Genomic DNA, 17,707 nt, shown 5'->3' with positions numbered 1-17,707 from the left:
AGGGGCCAGGGTTGCACCTAAGGCACCCCTCACCCACTACCCTCGTAATCGGTGGACTATGATATAGCAACATTATAAGTTCATAATAATCAATCAATGGTCAACTCTAAACCCTAAATGCTCGAAATTATGATTAAAATCTGTCGTGGAAAGTCAGATGACATCCCATGGTTTTCTCTCTAACTTTGTTCGGTGAAATCTCGTAGCCCAGTGTCGTCCCATTTTTCAAACTTTCTAGGGAGATTTTATAGGGGCTCCCCGTTATTGTTAAAAGGGTCCATCATTTAAAAGCGCCCCTCAAATCTTTTATTTTGATTAGAAGGCCCCGCCAGAATAAGACACTCTCCCTTCTCTAGTTAGACCTAACGTCAAAGTTAACACCGCTAGGTCAAAAATTCAAACCAACAAAAATTCCTTTGACGATCAATAAGTCTCACCCCTATTTCGTTTTCATTTCTCCCTCATTCTCTCTCTGTAGTATCTATCACTAACCCATTTTCATCTCTCGATTTCTCTCTCATTCTCTCTTCCTCTTTTCATCTTCATCTATCCCGCTTTCATCTTCCTTATAAACTTAGATTAATTTTTTTTTTCGATTTTTTGAAACTACGTTGTTTGAATACTTGAATCTACTGGTTTGCAACATAAGGAAGAAGATTTGCGGACCTTATTTGGAAGCATTTCGTCTGAAAGTGGGTTAACATCAAAAGAGGAAGAAAACCCCCAACTAAGATTTGGTTGCAAATTTTCGGTGGACTCAAGCCGACTTGTGTAACATTTTTCGTGGCCTCAGTCCGAATTACGTTGCATACTTCGGACTGAGCCCACGAAAATTGGTCTAGCAACTGCAGTAGCTACTGGACCAATTTTCGGTATGGTCGGGTCGAATTATGCAATATTTATGACCTTAGCCCGCCGTAGGTAATGAATTCACTACGGTGTTTTCCCATAGATTAGATCTCTTTACTAAGAAAAATTCTATTCGGTCTGGTCTCACCGTACCATGTTTTTATCGGTGATGGATGACAATTTCGGTGAAAGAAGATGGAAGAAGAAGAACGTTTTGGAGAAATTTAAGGCTGCGATATGAAGATTGCTAATGTGGGTTATATACACTCTTAAAGTGAGTTTTTTTAACCCGTTACATGGGAGGCCTCTTTAACCAAACCTAGTTAATGACTATTTACCGAAGTCAATGGGTTTATGGAGAAACCCTAATGATATATATATAATAATATTATATACGGGGGATTAGTGATTGTTTAATTCAATCAGATATTAAACAAAACAACACCCAAGAACAATCATGAAACCCAAAGTTTCAGTGAACTGTAGCTCTGCTTCTTCTGAAGAATTGGATTTTGGATTTGCTTTTAATAATAGTAAGTTTTCTGATCGGGTACTCAAACTCGAAATCATCTCTGGTTTATCAGTAGAGACTAAACCCAATGGTGAAGATTGTAATAGAAACAGCAAGAGAAAGAGGGAAGAGACTGAAAACGAAAATGGTTTGTTCATCATCTTTTTATTTTCAATTCTAATTAGCTTTTCTTGTGTTATTGTTTATTATGATACAAATTTCTTGTTGCCATTTTAATCTTGAGTTGAAAGAGTTAAATTCTTGGCCTTTAACTCCATTTTTATCTTCAAAACTTGGTTGAATGAATGAACTAAGAAAAGAATTTATCAACTTTTGTGATAGCCTCGATCAAGGAATGAAATTTATGAGCTTCATTCTTGGTCTCTCTATACATACAGGTTGTGTAGCTACTCAGAATACTACCCTAGGGTTCTTCGAAAATATTGATTTGTTAATGATGTTTTCTTGGCATTGGTTTGGTCGACCCTTGTATTTAGGGTCACTTATCTTAAGTTTTGAGATGTTGGTTTTAGTTAAAGCAAAGTAGGAAAATTATGAATGTTGGGTTTATACAAGTGAAAGAGATAGGTGTTTTCTCATTTTGTCTTGCTTCCGTTTGTCGTCACTATTATTAGCAAATTTTTACGCTTGCTTTGATTGCGTTATAACTCCGACAGATTATAGGTTTATGTAACTTCCATATCCTTTGATTTACTAAATCACAAGTAGATGAACTTTCATATTTTTACGGCTTAAATTTTCTCTATTTGGGCACATCTTTAGTAATAAATGGGACAAGTTTGTGATGCTGTATATTAGGATTGATGTTGTTTTACAAGTACAGTGATATGAGTCCTACTAATCACAGTCTTGGTTGGTCTCTGTTAGCCACAAAATTTGTTGTATGTCGTGAGGAGCATATTTTAAATGTCAACCAACCTGACACTAAGGATGGTGTCACATATGATAACCAAGATGGGGAAGCTCTGGCAATGGTTGAAAAATCAGACTCAGGTTTTGGATTGTTTCTTTTGTTAACTTATTCTTGTTTTATAGTTAATAGTTTGTTTGCTTAAACTTATTAAATAAAATTCTTGTTTAACTATTTGACAAATACAGGATAATAGAGTGCATGTCGCTTCTGAAATTGGTAGTGCCGACCGTCTCGTGACATGATAACCCTTGTCTACTAATGAATTTGTAATTCAACATAGTCCTTGTTTAGAAATAAAATTATAGATCGGAAATAGTACTTCACTGAAATTGGCGAGGATATAACGTTCAAGGGTTTATAAATGTTAGCAAAAAATGAATAAGAGAGAGAGAGAGGAGGTAAAAGGAAATAAAGAGACTAATCTGAACCTAGACCTTTGCACATCATTCAATCCTTATAGATGTACCGCTTCACCAAGATAGATCTTATTCTCCAACAAAACTAGCGTACATGGTCCGTTAGTATATATGCGACATCCTTGATACTGTGGGCGATTCAATCATTTCTCATTCATTTATCTGAAGATTTTACTACTAATTATAGCAAAGAGTAACTTTATTACAGAAAATAACACATTCTAACAACTTTCCTAAATTCACATTCAAATGCTGATGTCAGTAAAAAGTTGTTAACAACTCTCCAGCGTTCACGTTGATGTTATGTAAAACGTATATTTAGTAATACATCAAAGAAGGGACATTTGGTTTCTATTTCTAGTTTTTCCTTGCATGGTTACAAAATTTATAAGAAAAGTGAGGCACCATTCATCGATAAATTAAGTATACAATATAGTAGATAATTAACATTCCCAAGATTTCATCTTTGTGTTTCTTTTGCAGGTGATGAGGGTGTGGCCAACAATGATGCATCATGGAGCATGGATTGTTCTACAGTCCTAAGGGTTAAGACTATACACATTAGTTCTCCTATATTAGCCGCAAAAAGTCTATACTTTTACAAGGTACCTAAGTCTTGCTAATTAACAGTCATTCTGTTTGAGAGGATTACTTATCTTGTTATTTCAATCTTGTAGCTCTACTCTAATGGCATGATGGAAACTGAACAACGCGACATAACTTTACGAGTCAATGCTTCAGGTTACTAAAACTTTATCTCTTTCCAATTCCTTTTCATAGTCATCCTTAGATCTCCCGTCCCCGAGGTAACATGATAACATTTATGGGTGTGCGTATCTCCTGTGCGAGAGAGAGAGGGGTATATTAGAATTTTCGGTTTAGTGAGAATAGCTCTAGTCTGAGAGCTTAAGCGAAAAGTTAAGAGTATGGGCGGGCAAGTTTAGGCAAAACTCAATATCTCATTAGGAAGTGCAGTTGGATAATATGAATGAAGAAATGCCATTTACAGTTTACATATATTTTCATCTTTTAGTTGGTTAAGTCATTTTCTTCCTTCTCTGTTTCCGATGAAACTAGTCACCAATATTCTCAAACCTTCATTATAGGATATCAGACAATAGAAACATCTAAATCACTAACACTTCAATCGCTGAACATTTATTAGCTTTGTTCTCGAGGAAAATTAGATCGTTTAGGATTTAATCTGGTACTTGAGTGCTTTAGCAGAGCCGACACTTACAAGAAACAATTTTGACATTGTAGTGTGTACAGACTTCACCACTTGTATAGTTGGTTTCTCTTTTGGGTTTGAAAATTATGTCTAGGTCCCAGTGGCATTAGATTTTTGCTTTGTACTTTTTCCCACTTACCTAATAGAGATAAGATCACATCCCTAAACATAATAATAGTAGTATTATAACAACCTTTTGTGTTTGCCCTTTGGAACAGAGGAAGCTGCCCTCATGGAGATCCTGAAATTTATATATAGTAATACCTTATCAGTGACTACAGCTCCAACTTTAGTTGATGTGCTAATGGCAGCTGACAAGTTTGAGGTTGCTTCGTGCATGAGGTATTGCAGTCAGCGTCTACTTGACTTGCCAATGACTAGTGAATTTGCATTGCTTTATCTGGAGCTTCCTTCTAGTGCTTTAATGGCTGAATTTGTTCGACCGTTGATAGATGCAGCTAAACAATACCTTGCTGCACAGTATAAAGACTTTAAGAAGTGAGTACTTAATTATGTAATTTCATTACTTTTATTTAACTCTTGCGAATTATAGTGAAGAGTTGTGTCTCTTTTTTATTTCCATATTTGAATGTTAACCACTGCTATTCTATGGAATATGTTCTTTAGGGATAGTTTTATTGATAAAGACGGCTTGCAAATTGTTGTTCTTTTTGTAAGTTTCTCTCTCCACCGATAATGGCAAAAGAAAAAGCATTTGATGTTGTTTCTTTGTTTAATCTGTAGGTTCGAAGAAAAGGTCTTGAACTTACCACTTGTTGGGGTTGAAGCGGTATTATCCAGTGATGACCTCCAAGTTGTATCAGAAGACCGTATATTTGATTTTGTATTGAAATGGACAGAAGTCCATTGCCAAAAGCTAGAAGATAGGGGTGAAGTACTTTCACGTCTTGGTCGTCTAATTCGCTTCCCTTTCATGACCTGTCGGAAGTTAGAGCAGGTACTCACGTGCACCAACTTTGCCGACAACGTCTTATCTAAAGTTGTCCTTGAGGCTCTCTTCTTCAAAGCTGAAGCTCCTCATCGACAACGAATCCGAGCTGCCAAGGATTCTGCTTTCACTTATCGTGGATTTGTTGAACGAAAATATGAATTACGGCCCGTGAAAGTCGTAGAATTTGAATTTCCACGACAACAGTGTGTCGTGTACTTGGATCTTAAACGGGACGAGTGTGCAAACATGTTCCCGTTTGGTCGTGTCTACTCGCATCCATTCGACTTTGGTGGACAAGATTTCCATCTAATAGCTGAATGCGACATGAATTTTCAAAGCACATTTCATTGTTTTGGTCTGAACTTGCAGCTGCAGCAGCAGGAGAAAAGGGATATTAGTTTTGCTGTGAATATTGAGTTTGCTGCGAGATCAAAGCCAACTGAAAAGTATGTAAGCATGAATGAGTGGAACCATACCTTTAAAGGTAAGGGATCATTTGGATTTCGTAACCTGTTTGCGATTCCATGGACAACTTTTATAGCTGAGGATAGTCTCTACTTTATCAATGGCACCCTCCATCTCAGAGCAGAACTTACTATCAAACACTGAATCTCCTTCTCTCATCGTTTCAAGAGCGTTTAATGGATAATGTTTGAACCTATACTAGTCGATTCAGTTGGAAAATCAAGTGAGGAAGCAAAATGTCAAATGAAACACAAAAATGGTGAAAGCTTGTTCATATTTTGAATGTTGTATATGAAAAAGTTAAAGGATTTGTTTCATTCTACTTCTTATAATCAGATATATTCGATCTAATTAGCTAACTATCCATTTTGGATTCAAATATATTTTTTTCCCTATAATTTGTTACTTGTAGAAATTTAATATGAAATCTTGGAACATAAAGTGACAGCGGTTTTCTAAATAAAATCTTAAACATCTGAAATTTGAAGAGAATCTCACAGGGACGGGATACTTGGTGGTTGGTGGTGAGGCTTGAACTGCACCACCACTCCTTAGTGTTGCCATCTCCTCCATTCTTTTATATAGGTTACAAAATACGGCTTCAAACAACTGTTGCTTTCTGTTTGTAAAAAGTACTTGGGGAAACATTGGTGAAATCTTGTTGTGAAACATGTACATTTGTAGAAAAAGACCGAAAAGAACGGATTCTCCTAATGAAAGTGTCTTAAATATGGGTTGATACCCAACCCAATTGCGACTAGCGAAATCGTTTTCATTTGATCAATGCAAAGGGTATCCATGTATTTGGAATTAGAGGGAGATGCAGTGAGGCGGTGAGATCAGGGTTTCCACTAAGCTATACAAACTGACACCCTAGATATATATTTGTAACTTGTTCTTCATTCATAGAGGAAATCATTGCGCCATTGTTCGTTGTGAAGTAGGTCTCACAAATTGAATCACGTAAATCTTTTGTGTTATGTGTGATTATTTACTTTCATTATTGCTTTTCTTAGTTGTTTGTTCTTCATCATAACATCTTTTAATCTCTAAACGATGAGTTTTGATGTTTTAATAGGATTATTAGGATTCAAATTCCAATCAAATGTTAAATTAGGATCTAAATTACATCTATTCTTTGAGCAGACGCCACTGATAATATGTTGATTACATGAATCAATTGGTTTATATTCAACACTGTGACAACCCAAACTCCAACGGCTATCAAGATCGTTGTTCCTTCTCTTGCCACCTGGACACAAGCCCGGCAGTAGTATGGTTTTGTTCCTAACAAGGGCTCCACGAGCGCAATGAAAAATATTCAATACTTACCAAAAATTGAGCTCGGACTCCGAAAGGTCCCCCATCAGATGCGCGATAGGTTGGCAGGGTTCTGATTGCAGATTAACCCACCACCAATAGTCCAATACAATCAGGTCTTCTGAGAACTACCATCTCACTCTTTGAGTCACATTATCTGTTTTTTAAAACCTTTTCAGTCATCTTGTGTCTGTTTTAACAACAGTTCCCAGGCCCTCCTCCTACCCACTCCACTTCGTATGAAAATGTCTCAATCTATCTCTCTTACCAAAAACATCACACACTCTTGCCTTCCACAAATGAAAAAGGTGTAAACAAAGTGTAAATATAATGTATGGTAAAATATCTGGTTAGGTTATGGGCCAATATCCGATCATCAGTGAGAATCACTGAGAAGATAAGCCCCCCTCTTTTCTCTCTATAGAAAAAATGGCGGGTATAACCCTTATTTATATACACACTTCCGCTCCAAAATGTGCTCCATCTCAATCTTGCCTAATATGGTTCAATCATTGTTCTCTTCACCTACTTCAACAACCCTAATTCAATTTCCCTCCTCGTTTGCTCCATTTCGTTTCTCCAAATCCCACTCTTCTTCTTCTCAAACCCTAACTCCCACTAGAAAAAAAACCCTAATTCAATTAAAATCATCTGGTGCAGAACTCTCTGCAACAGAGGAAGAATGGATTAAGAAACTCCCAGACAAGAAAAAACCCTTGTATTCTCATAGTCTACCTTGTATTGAAGCCTGGTTGAAGAAATTAGGGTTTTATCAGAGTAGAGAAAATCGAGCTCTTTGGTTCATTGAGAAGCAAGATTGGAATGCTCAACTTTCTCTTGATATAACTGATCTTTATATAAGGTTTGTAAATATTTGATTTTTTTTCCTACTTGAAATCTTTATTAGGGTTTTGTATAACAACTGTTGCTACTTCTAGGGTTTTTTTTAAAAAAAATCTATGTTTGTTGATAAATGGTAATTTGTGCATGAATTTTCAATATTGATGAACTTTTATATGAAATTGATTAGGTTACAATTTGACATGAAACTCATGAAGAATTAATCTCTAATGCTACTATACCATTAAAGATCAACCTATTACAAAAGAACTAAACATTTTCAGATTCGAACTCAATTGGGTCGAAGAGTTCACATCTTAATATCAGAAAGGACTCAAATTGCTATAGAAATTTCATCCAAAATGAACGGTGTATTCTTGCAATTGGAGACATATTTTTCTAGTTGCGCACAATGCAGATTTGGGTTGAATGCAATACTGAATGGCGGTTTACTTTTTAATCCACAACTGAAATTCTTTAAAGAGCACAAAGAACACATAACAAGGGTAGACGCGAATGGATCTCAAAAGCTTCCAAATTTTTCTAACTCGAATTTGGATCCGTCTTTTTAGTTTGCAGTAAAAACTTTTGCTGTTTTGACATCATAGTTCTCATGCTACTTAATCGATATGAGTCTGTGATTTATTTTGCAGGTACTTAAAGAGTGGACCAGGTAACCTAGAGAAGGATATGGAGAGGAGGTTCAGCTATGCTCTTAGTAGAGAAGATATTGAGAATGCCATTCTTGGGGGACCTTGAGTAGCTAAAACTTCAGAAGTTGCTGCTTTCGCATGGTGATCATACCGAATAGTTCAAAACTTACTTCGCATTGAGTACTTGTTTCTGCAGCCAGGTCTTAAACTTGAATACATAGTGTACATTGTTCATTCGAAAATTTGAAATTTTCGCCTGATTTTCCTGTAGTGATGAATGATTCGTTCTCTAATACAAAAATCTTGTTTGTTTGAATTGAATCAAGAATGAATCCATTCGTTTGTCTTCAAAATCCAAATCGCAGAATCCTTAAATTACACATCCTTACTGCCTTCTATTGTTCTTCCTAGCTAAATAAGTTACTGTTTGACTGTTTGTAGATAAATTGGTTAATGCACTGATCGGTCATACATGCGGAATACAGTCCATAGAAAATAGATTTGAACTTGAAATACCCAGGCTCTCAGGTTGAGCACTTACTCTCAGTCTGCTGTTTACTCAAGGTGAATGATGTTAAGAACTAACGTTTAGCTGTCACTATCACCATTGATTCTATCTGATGAAACATTCATTCTGCAATCCGTTACAGTTTATAATGTTCTATCTGCAACTATCACATAACAATCTTTGCAATTTTGCTTGCGAAGTTGGTGGTTGAAGAGAATTAGGTGGTTGTGGGGTCTCCAAAACCCTAATTCACATCAGGATCAAAGTAATTGGTCTTGGGACTTGAGCGATAACAAGAATAGTAAAAGAGAAAATTGAGGAGAGGGTGGGGGTTTTAATCGAAGTCGGGCGGGGAGTCTTTCATGCAGTCTGTTGAATCATGAGGTGGTTCTTGAATTTTTCTGGACATGAATTTATCTTCACAAGCTTATGTAAGAGTAAGACCATAGAGAACTATCAACATCAACAAATAACAAAATGAAATGCGAGAACAAAGAGTTTTAGAAGAAAACCCCTTTAGAGATCTCCTACCAAATAGGCAAAAATGAAAACTAGGAATAACAAAATTGTTTTGTTACTAGATGAGAGCCAAGAACGTGGGATCAAAGCCCATTCGTACTTCTGAAAACTTAATCGTTGTGACTAATAGCGAGTTGTTGCGTTATTGTTGTGAAAGGTTCAGTTCTTCGTATTCTTCCATAGAACAAAATTTTGAAGTATCTACATTTTGGTTGAAAATGAAGCAATATTGAGTAGGTTAAAGAGTTGATTTCAATATGAATCTGCAGAGTGGATATGAGACCAATATTCCTTGACGAGCTGCCCAAACAGCGATCCTTCTCTATTCATCAAGTTCATTGGTTCACCATACTCCATTATCCTTCCTGAAAAACAAGAACGAAAATGAGCAATGTGGTTTCAGAGCTGGCATCGAAGCATTATTTGTTTCCCTAGCCTGAGATGACAATATTCAAGTGATCGAACCACTTCCCATGTTAAAATGCAAAACCTAAGATCTCCAGCAAGCAAATTTAGTCCCTTGCGGAAAAGGAATCCATGTATACTCCGAAACATTATGCACGCATTCCATTCTTAATTCTTAATTTCATGAAAAGTTTGAAGTCTGGATGATGATGATGACCACCGTGTCAATTAGCACTAACCCAGCAAGTAGTCAGGCTTGGGACCTCGGCCTTTATGAGGCGGACAGATTCGACTAAGGGTAAATATATATTCATGATATAAATATAATGGTAAAATATACTGGGCAAGAGAACTCAACCGCAACCCAGCCCCAGGATCGGTTTACTCCCGAGCCTGAGATGACTCACGAGTAACTTCCGAGCCCAACAACATGGTTACTGGCATACTTAGAGATGGGGTTTTTTCATGGTACATGGTTTAAGATTAATAAACTAACCATCACTTAGGGCGAGCACGTTTGTGCAGTCCATCACAGTTGGTATTCTATGGGCCACTGTGATCACGGTGCAATCAGCGAATTCCATTCTTATAATTTTCTGGAGAATTGAATCTGTGGCATTGTCAATTGATGCAGTGGCTTCATCCAACACTAGCATTCAACTTCTCCTCAATAGAGCTCGGCCTAAACAGAATAACTGTCTCTGCCCCATGCTCCAATTTTTTCCTTCTTCTGCAACTGCAATCAAGTTGCTATTTATGACCCTGGCATTCGAAGAAAAGAAAGACAGTGTGAACTGGAACTGAGGAATTTTCAACATTTACCTAGAGAATCCAGTCCCTCTTGTTTCTGTTTTACTACAGCTTCAAGCTGACATTTTCCAAGAACCTCCATTCACGAAAAGTTATAGTTGTTAGGACTCCTTAACAATCGACACATTCTTAGTATAGGAGGAAAAAAACATAAAACTATTAAACAGGCATTCTACTTCTTTCAAAATCGAGTAAAACGAAGACCAACCACAACATAAATATACCTCCCAAATTTTCTCGTCAGTGTGTTGAGATAGAGGATCCATATTGTATCTCACAGTCCCAGTAAAGAGAGTAGGATCTTGAGGTATGATTCCAAAGCGTGATCTCAGATCATGAAGCCCAATTTTCGAGATGTCTATGCCATCTATGATGATTCTTCCCCCTGCTGGCTCTACCAAACGAAACAAAGAGCCAATAAGAGTTGTCTTTCCACTGCCAGTCCTGCCAACGATCCCAATCTTGTGCCCTCCTTCAAATGTGCAACTTATCCCTCGAAGAACAAGAGGTGAATTTGGCCTATATTTGACCTGCTTGAGGAAACTTTCTCCATTATATCATCTTCATTAACCTAGAAGATTCAAATTTTATACAAAAAAAATCACAGTTTACCTTCAAATCCTGGATATCCACTCTCCCCACAGCAGGCCAACTAGGTGCGGGCCGGTTTCCTTCTATTACTTCTGGGGCTTCACTAGGAATGTGCATGTACTGGTTTAGTCTTTCTACTGAAATGATCAAATTTGCTATAGTGCACTGGTTTCGGATAGAGGCAGCAAGAGCAATGTTCAAGGAAAGACCATAAGACAGCGCCATCCCAATGAATCCTGCCACCGAAACTGTTTTAAGCCACACTCCTACTCGAAAATCACTTATTGAATTCTTTTCTACAGCTATATTTGACTATATCATCAACAAAGCAGGGTAGCAGGTAGCTTACATATATTTGGTAAGGTCATAAAGGGGAAAACGAAGTAGAAGAAGAAGAAGAATCTACAGGGTAAATATAGACAAGTACTTATATGTCGAGTACGTAATGTGAAAAATGTAGCAGTTGGGGAAGTCATAATAGAAGTATCACTTACCAGAGCCAAAACTTCCAGGAGGAAGAGAAACCATCACAAGCGCTGAAGAAGAAAGGACAATAGCACACAGTATCTCCAAACGTTGGATCAGCCACTCGTTAGCGGAAAAAATATGAAAATAAGGACTAGCATTTTTGTCGATAAGATCAAGATTTTCAGCAAAAAATCGGTCTTCCTCCTCAAAAGCTCTAATTGTCATTGCTCCTGCTATGGATTCAGCAAGATGGTTTGCTATCATGGATTTAGTCGTCCCATTGATTCGCATGAACTCCTTTGCAGAAGCGAAGTAGTATTTCTACAGGATACAATTAGATTTCGACAAAGTTAGCACTAAAAAGGAAAAGCATGGAATGTGAAAAATAAATTAATCAATTACTAAATTAGTAGATTTCGTCATGTCATGGGTATCAAATATTATTTCTAACAAAAATCAATTGGTACAACATGAAAATCTAACTACGTCTGCACCATTTTTCACAAATAAAGAAAAAAGTTCTGCAAAATTGTTGTGCGTGATAAACAACTGAGTCAAATTTCTTTCAAATTGGTAATCTTTTTAACAATGTAAATTAAAAGTTAAGAATGATTTTCATGTATCGAGAACTCATCAACACTATAAGTATCTATAATGTACAAAAGATACAGATTTTCGTGCGTAAGAGGTAGCTACTAGTGCATCTTCAGATCCCCCATTTAGATATAATATTTACATATAGAGAGAAACCTATAAGAAAACATACATTTTACCTGTAAGCGGAGCACCATATATACCAAAGGTATGGAAATTAACAAGATTTGCCAGGTAATAACGGCAACCACTCCAAGATTTGTATATGTATTAGTTGTTGAACTGACAGCATATACTAAGCCGAACGGGATATCAAGGTCAACTATGTTCAAATCAGACGAGACCTGCAAGAAACAAAGAAAGCTAAGTGTTCGTGCATTTTACACAAACTTCGAAAGTTTATGCCATATAAGGACTTTACCCGACTAAGTATCCTTCCAAAAGGGGTGGAGTCATAAAAAGATATTGGAGCACGGAAAAGAGAGTTCATTAGCTGAGAAAACAATGCCTTCGACGATTGGATACTCAGAGCGACTACAGAAAGAGATCTAACAAGTAAGAAAAGCGTTGAGCTACAACCAATCAGCAAATACACTAAGATCAACCGCAATTTGCTGACTTGAGGGTTTTGAACATTAGTAGCCATCCAAGCATTCTGGAGTATTTGCCCAATCACAAACATGAGGTGAGAGAGAACCGCCAAGAAAAAGTAACAAAAACCCTTATTCTGATTGAGGTACTGCAGGTAAGGCGTCAAACCTGTGTCTCCGGTTTCTCTCTCTTCTTGCTTGATTAACTGGTTAGTTTCTGATACTTTAGAATGTTTATCACTATAATATTTTGTAATCTCTCCAGAAGAGTTTTTACGTCGTTGGGAAGAGGCAACCTGAGTGAGCCTTTCAGAACCAGCAGTATCTTTGTGTGCGTTAACGAGCGCACAAAATTCTTTACTAGAAGTCAATAATGTACGATAGGGAGCTGAATGCGTGATCACCCCATCTGACATTAGCTGCCAAGAAAATAAAGTTGATTGAACAGGTCAGCACAGAATAAGCCTTTAACATTGTTATGTGTAATTTTCATATCAATCATCCAATCAATGAACTCATGACATGTTAGTGGCAAATTAGTTTAAGTTGGAAACATCTATAGTCAGGTATTATCAGCTAAAGAACTATTGTGCTATGGAAATGCTCGAAAAATTCAACACGGAGAATCTATTCTTTGTTGCTTGGCTCCATTCTGTCACTCCGTTCAATTTCACAAGTATACAACAAGACTGATGAATAGGAGAGAATGAAATTTAAAATTCAAGGATGATAAAGCAGTTTGAGCAATTTCTGTGAACTAACCAAAACAGAATCAAACGCAGGAAGGAAATCGACTTGATGAGTCACAAGTAAGACTGTCTTTGCTGACAAGGCTCTCATTACGTATTCCTGGACAGCCAAAGCAAGATTAGGGGACAAAAAAAGAAGCGTATATATATTGCGCTTAGAAGAGATATATAGATTACATTAAATAGGCTTGTAGCAGTGTGGGCATCAACTGCACTAAATGGATCGTCCATGAGATATATGTCAGCGTCCTGATAAAGTGCACGGGCTAATTGAATACGCTGCTTCTGACCACCACTTAGATTAACGCCTCTTTCTCCTATTTCAGTAAGATCACCACAAGGTAGCATCTCAATGTCCTTCACCAGTGAACACTTCTCCAGTGTTTCTTCATATCTTTTCCTATTCATGGTGGAACCAAACAAAACATTCTCCTGTATGCTCCCTGTCTGAATCCACGCTGTCTGAGAAACATATGCAATCTCTCCATGCACTTGAATCTGTAAATAAAGAACCATAGAGGGATTCACTTTACTCTCAAAGATTACTTGTGTCATTAATTAAGAGGAAGAATAAAAGTAAACACTTGGGTTATACGGGATAAAGTTAGTATCAATTATCTATTTCAAACACAAACACATAAAATAATTAAGGAATTACAATTACTTGCCAACTACATTTACAATCAACAAAAAAAAATTCTATCCCATATTCTCACTTGTGCTTCACAATTAGATAGCGAATGACTAGCAATGATAACCCAACAATGGTATTCCTGAGTACATCTTATAGTAGATTACACAAAAAGATTCTAGCTAGAAAGATAGAAATGGACTCGGGGTGATAGGAACTCACAGTGCCCTCAATTGTTGGAATCTCCCCAAGAATTGCGGCTAAGAGAGTTGATTTACCTGCACCGACCTCTCCACAAACAGCAATCTTCTCACCAGGTTTGACCTCCAAGTTGATGTTTCTCAGAGTGGGCATTGACGGATTCTCTTGCCATGAAACATAAGCCGACTTCATACAAATGTCGAGCATAATTTGCTCAGTATTTCTCTTCTGCCTGATATTTCCACTTTGGAACTCCGGTGCTTCAAGAAACTTCACGATCCGTGCTAATGAAACCTTGGCTTGGATGACGACTCCAATAACTTCAGGAGTTAATCTAATAGGTTCCTGAATAATGCGTAAAGTTGATACAAAAGTGAAAACTTTACTAGCATTAAGAGGAATCCCAAGACAGTAGCATGCCCCAAAAGTAGCAGCCGAAACCAATACAGGAGATGACCAAAATAGAAAGTTATTATATGCCTTACGGAGCTGAACTGCTGTCAACCATTTATACTCCTCTTCCCTCAATCTTTCTATTTCATTCCTGAAATGTACCTCCCAGGAATATAACTTCAACACCTTCATGTTCACAAGAGCCTCCGATATAACCTTTAGCATAGCATCTTGTGCCACCATGAGCTTACTCAAGAATTTATGTTGTAATTTGGCTAAAGGCGTATTTAAAAGCACAGTCATCACTATCACGATTAATGCAGCAAAAGTCGCCAGCTCAACCGCATGGACAAGAATAACTAATGCAATACAAATTTGGAGGCTTGTTGTCCATGTCTGATGAAAAGAAAATGGAAATTCACCTATTCGATAAGCATCAACAGTGACATAGTTCATTATTTCGCCAGCTGAGTGCTTAGACTTAGCAGCATTAGTAAGCCTTAGTTGCTTCCTATAAATAGCTGCCGTGAGCAATGACCTGACTCGTATGCCTATTAATCTACTACTGAAATACCACTGTCTCTGAGCCAATGACTCTAAGCATTTTGTGAAAAAGAGTGATACCGCCAATACAAGGCCTTCATTTCTAAAAGCCCCTTTTCCTTCTGCAGCCTCAATGAATGCCCGTAGAAACAAAGGACCGGCACAAAGAGTGAGTACCTTGACCAATGCAAAGAACCCAGAGATCAAAATCTCTTTCCAGTAGCAGCGAACTATAGTCCACATAATTGAAGGCGAAGCAGATGGTTTAGTTTCCTTCTGCTTCTGCAGTTTTTCTGCGAACAATGAGTAACAGGTTTCTGCTCTATCCAACTTCCCCAATCTAGGTATATCTTCATCATCAAGGGTTTTATTCTTACCTTTCTTCATTAATGTATTCAACCACCAAAATGACATTCTACTAAGAAATCCAGCTTGGGCAAAAGGAGTTTCACTATTACAGCTATTAATCTCGGTATTACTACATCCATTACTTCCACCACTTAAAGAAACATATAGAGAATCCCGACTTTCCACTTCAATAGTTTCTTCCAATTTGACTTGCTCATTAGTGCATAATAGCAAAAGAATTGCCCCTGGCAAAGACAAAACATCTAGAACTGTCTTAACCGAAGTTTCTCTATCTGCAGTAGCAACCAAAAGAGAGATAACACAAAGAGTTCCGGCAAACAAGCAGATAAGTTTAGACCAAAGTTTTAGAAACTCGACTTGGAAATTTCTTCCCCTCAGGCTGACAATTAAACCAAGAAACAACCAACTGAATCCATGGAATAACACCATTAGCAACTGATGCAAAGGCAAAATAGACTGCCCTTCTCTCAGATTATTTCCGAGAATCCAAACAGCGAAAACCAAGTGTGCGAGCCCCAAACAACCATTGAATATAGCAGAACAAACCTCCACAGTAGAATAACCTTTGAAGTGCGTAAGAATTCGAATTTTTCTTGATGAAGGCTTAGAAACATAGGTAAACAAGAAGACAAGTGAGAGAAATATATCAATAGAAATGACAATGGCGTTGTTAACACATGAAGTAGGATCAGTAATGATCACAAACCAAGAACCACATGATTTTACACCATTATATGAACAATCAAAATCTCCACAAAACGTAATCCGGAGACCCATCATTGTTCTTTACCTCTTTTAGCTTCCAATTTGTCTGTTCACAAGAAAACTACTGCCAAATGAGGTACTTATAGAAGATCATGATCAATGTACCAATAAATAATAGATGAAGTAAGAACAACTACTCTAATTCTTCTGAATCAAACTAACAATCATGGTTAGAGAATGAAATAACAATATCATATCAGATTTTTAACTATTGAAGAGAGAAAACTCAAAAGAGGAACTGACTTACTACAGATTCATTTGAAGTTCAAAAATTCAGAGTCTAATGATTCATAAGGAGATCGGGGAAACAAATATTAACACCATAATCAAAAGCCCTAATAATATGTTAAAGAAAAATCCAGGAAGAAGAACTTCTTCTTCTTTTTCTTCTTTTTCGAGGGAGAAGAAGATATACTAGTATTAATGATCGACAAGAGGAGTCCGTACTTCACGCATTGACTTCCCGGCACCCAAAACATTTCTTTCTTTAAAACCCTTTTTCTAGAGAGAGAAAGTAAAGACAGAAGAAGAAGAAGATGGAGAAGAGGTTGCCGTGTGGGAGTTTGGGTGCATTTATTATCAGTCGGACCTTCCCTCCCTATTTTAGCGCCATTTTCAGCTCAACTCAAACACCTAGGATTTTAGTTTTTGACTCTAGTCGCTTGACCCTAAATCAGTTCAGGATGTGAACACTAAACTGTGCGGGGCGGGTCACCACCCCCAATTCAGCATGATTGATAACTTAGCTATATGAGAAGTGCAATCAGGTAAGGACATAATGATATGGGAAGATAACTAGATCCCAGAAACTACCGGTCTTATAAATAACTACAATCACTCTGGCCTTAAAAGTTTCCCAACTCATCACGAATAACGTCTGGAATGACGAGGTCCTCAACGCTAACTTTGATATTGCGACGCAAAACCTTATCAAAGTCATCCCGGCGAACAGTGAAGGCAAAGATCAGATCAAATGGAAGCTTTCAGATTCCGGTAGATTCACTGTTAAATCTATGTACCAGCACCTAAGCACCAACAACATTAATCTAGATCCCACAGAGCAGAATTGGAAGTTCATGTGGTCTATTCTCACAGTTCCGCGTATCAAAATCTTCATCTGAAAAATCTGCACTAAATCTCTACCGGTCAGAGATAGAATCGGAAAATACATTGACAACAATATAAATTGTCCTAACTGTACTAACATAGAAACCATCGAACATGCTTTTTTACACTGTGCTCTTGCGAAAAACATATGGTTCCATTTTAATATTATATTGGAGAACATTAATTCAACTACAGACTGGATCTTTTCCTGGGAAAAGGACTCAAATCTCTATTATACCAGCGAAGATATCCACTTCGCGATCATTCTATGGATCCTATGGAAAGTTAGATGC

At 37.3% G+C, this 17,707-nt stretch overlaps 3 protein-coding genes across 6 annotated transcripts; 2 read left to right on the top strand and 1 right to left on the bottom strand.

The window, feature by feature from the left end:
- Positions 1 to 1,140: 1,140 nt before the first annotated feature.
- Positions 1,141 to 5,675, top strand: LOC147534281 (BTB/POZ domain-containing protein POB1-like). Of its 2 annotated transcripts, XM_086647061.1 has the most exons (6): positions 1,148 to 1,508; positions 2,249 to 2,374; positions 3,194 to 3,315; positions 3,388 to 3,451; positions 4,160 to 4,439; positions 4,686 to 5,675. In XM_086647061.1, exons 1-6 carry the CDS (start codon positions 1,307 to 1,309, stop codon positions 5,500 to 5,502), a joined length of 1,611 nt encoding a protein of 536 aa, XP_086503187.1. In that variant the 5' UTR covers positions 1,148 to 1,306; the 3' UTR covers positions 5,503 to 5,675. The 2 variants fall into 2 exon arrangements, with proteins under 2 accessions (XP_086503188.1, XP_086503187.1); XM_086647062.1 differs by lacking the exon at positions 2,249 to 2,374 and having other exon boundaries at positions 1,141 to 1,508.
- Positions 5,676 to 7,011: 1,336 nt separating this feature from the next.
- Positions 7,012 to 8,487, top strand: LOC147534280 (uncharacterized). Its single transcript, XM_086647060.1, has 2 exons — positions 7,012 to 7,540; positions 8,172 to 8,487. Exons 1-2 carry the CDS (start codon positions 7,152 to 7,154, stop codon positions 8,275 to 8,277), a joined length of 495 nt encoding a protein of 164 aa, XP_086503186.1. The 5' UTR covers positions 7,012 to 7,151; the 3' UTR covers positions 8,278 to 8,487.
- A 690-nt stretch (positions 8,488 to 9,177) lies between these two features.
- On the bottom strand, positions 9,178 to 17,036 carry LOC147534279 (ABC transporter C family member 10-like). Of its 3 annotated transcripts, none has more exons than XM_086647057.1 (12): positions 16,555 to 17,036; positions 14,259 to 16,353; positions 13,583 to 13,903; positions 13,419 to 13,505; positions 12,488 to 13,075; positions 12,246 to 12,410; positions 11,499 to 11,793; positions 11,026 to 11,240; positions 10,638 to 10,943; positions 10,426 to 10,489; positions 10,100 to 10,339; positions 9,178 to 9,563 (listed from the first exon to the last, which is right to left on the bottom strand). In XM_086647057.1, the coding sequence occupies exons 2-11, from the start codon at positions 16,320 to 16,322 to the stop codon at positions 10,260 to 10,262; spliced, it is 4,185 nt and encodes a 1,394-aa protein (XP_086503183.1). In that variant the 5' UTR covers positions 16,323 to 16,353; positions 16,555 to 17,036; the 3' UTR covers positions 9,178 to 9,563; positions 10,100 to 10,259. The 3 variants fall into 3 exon arrangements, with proteins under 3 accessions (XP_086503183.1, XP_086503185.1, XP_086503184.1); XM_086647059.1 differs by having other exon boundaries at positions 16,755 to 16,967; XM_086647058.1 differs by having other exon boundaries at positions 14,259 to 16,368; positions 16,555 to 16,876.
- Positions 17,037 to 17,707: the final 671 nt, after the last annotated feature.

The sequence above is a fragment of the Eschscholzia californica genome, unplaced genomic scaffold (genome assembly GCF_041429995.1).
Source record: "Eschscholzia californica isolate CP2 unplaced genomic scaffold, dmEscCali1.0.p SCAF_6, whole genome shotgun sequence".
Lineage (NCBI taxonomy): Eukaryota > Viridiplantae > Streptophyta > Magnoliopsida > Ranunculales > Papaveraceae > Eschscholzia > Eschscholzia californica.
The sequence above is the reverse complement of the archived record's forward strand: the minus strand, read 5'-3'. Positions and strand labels throughout refer to the sequence as shown.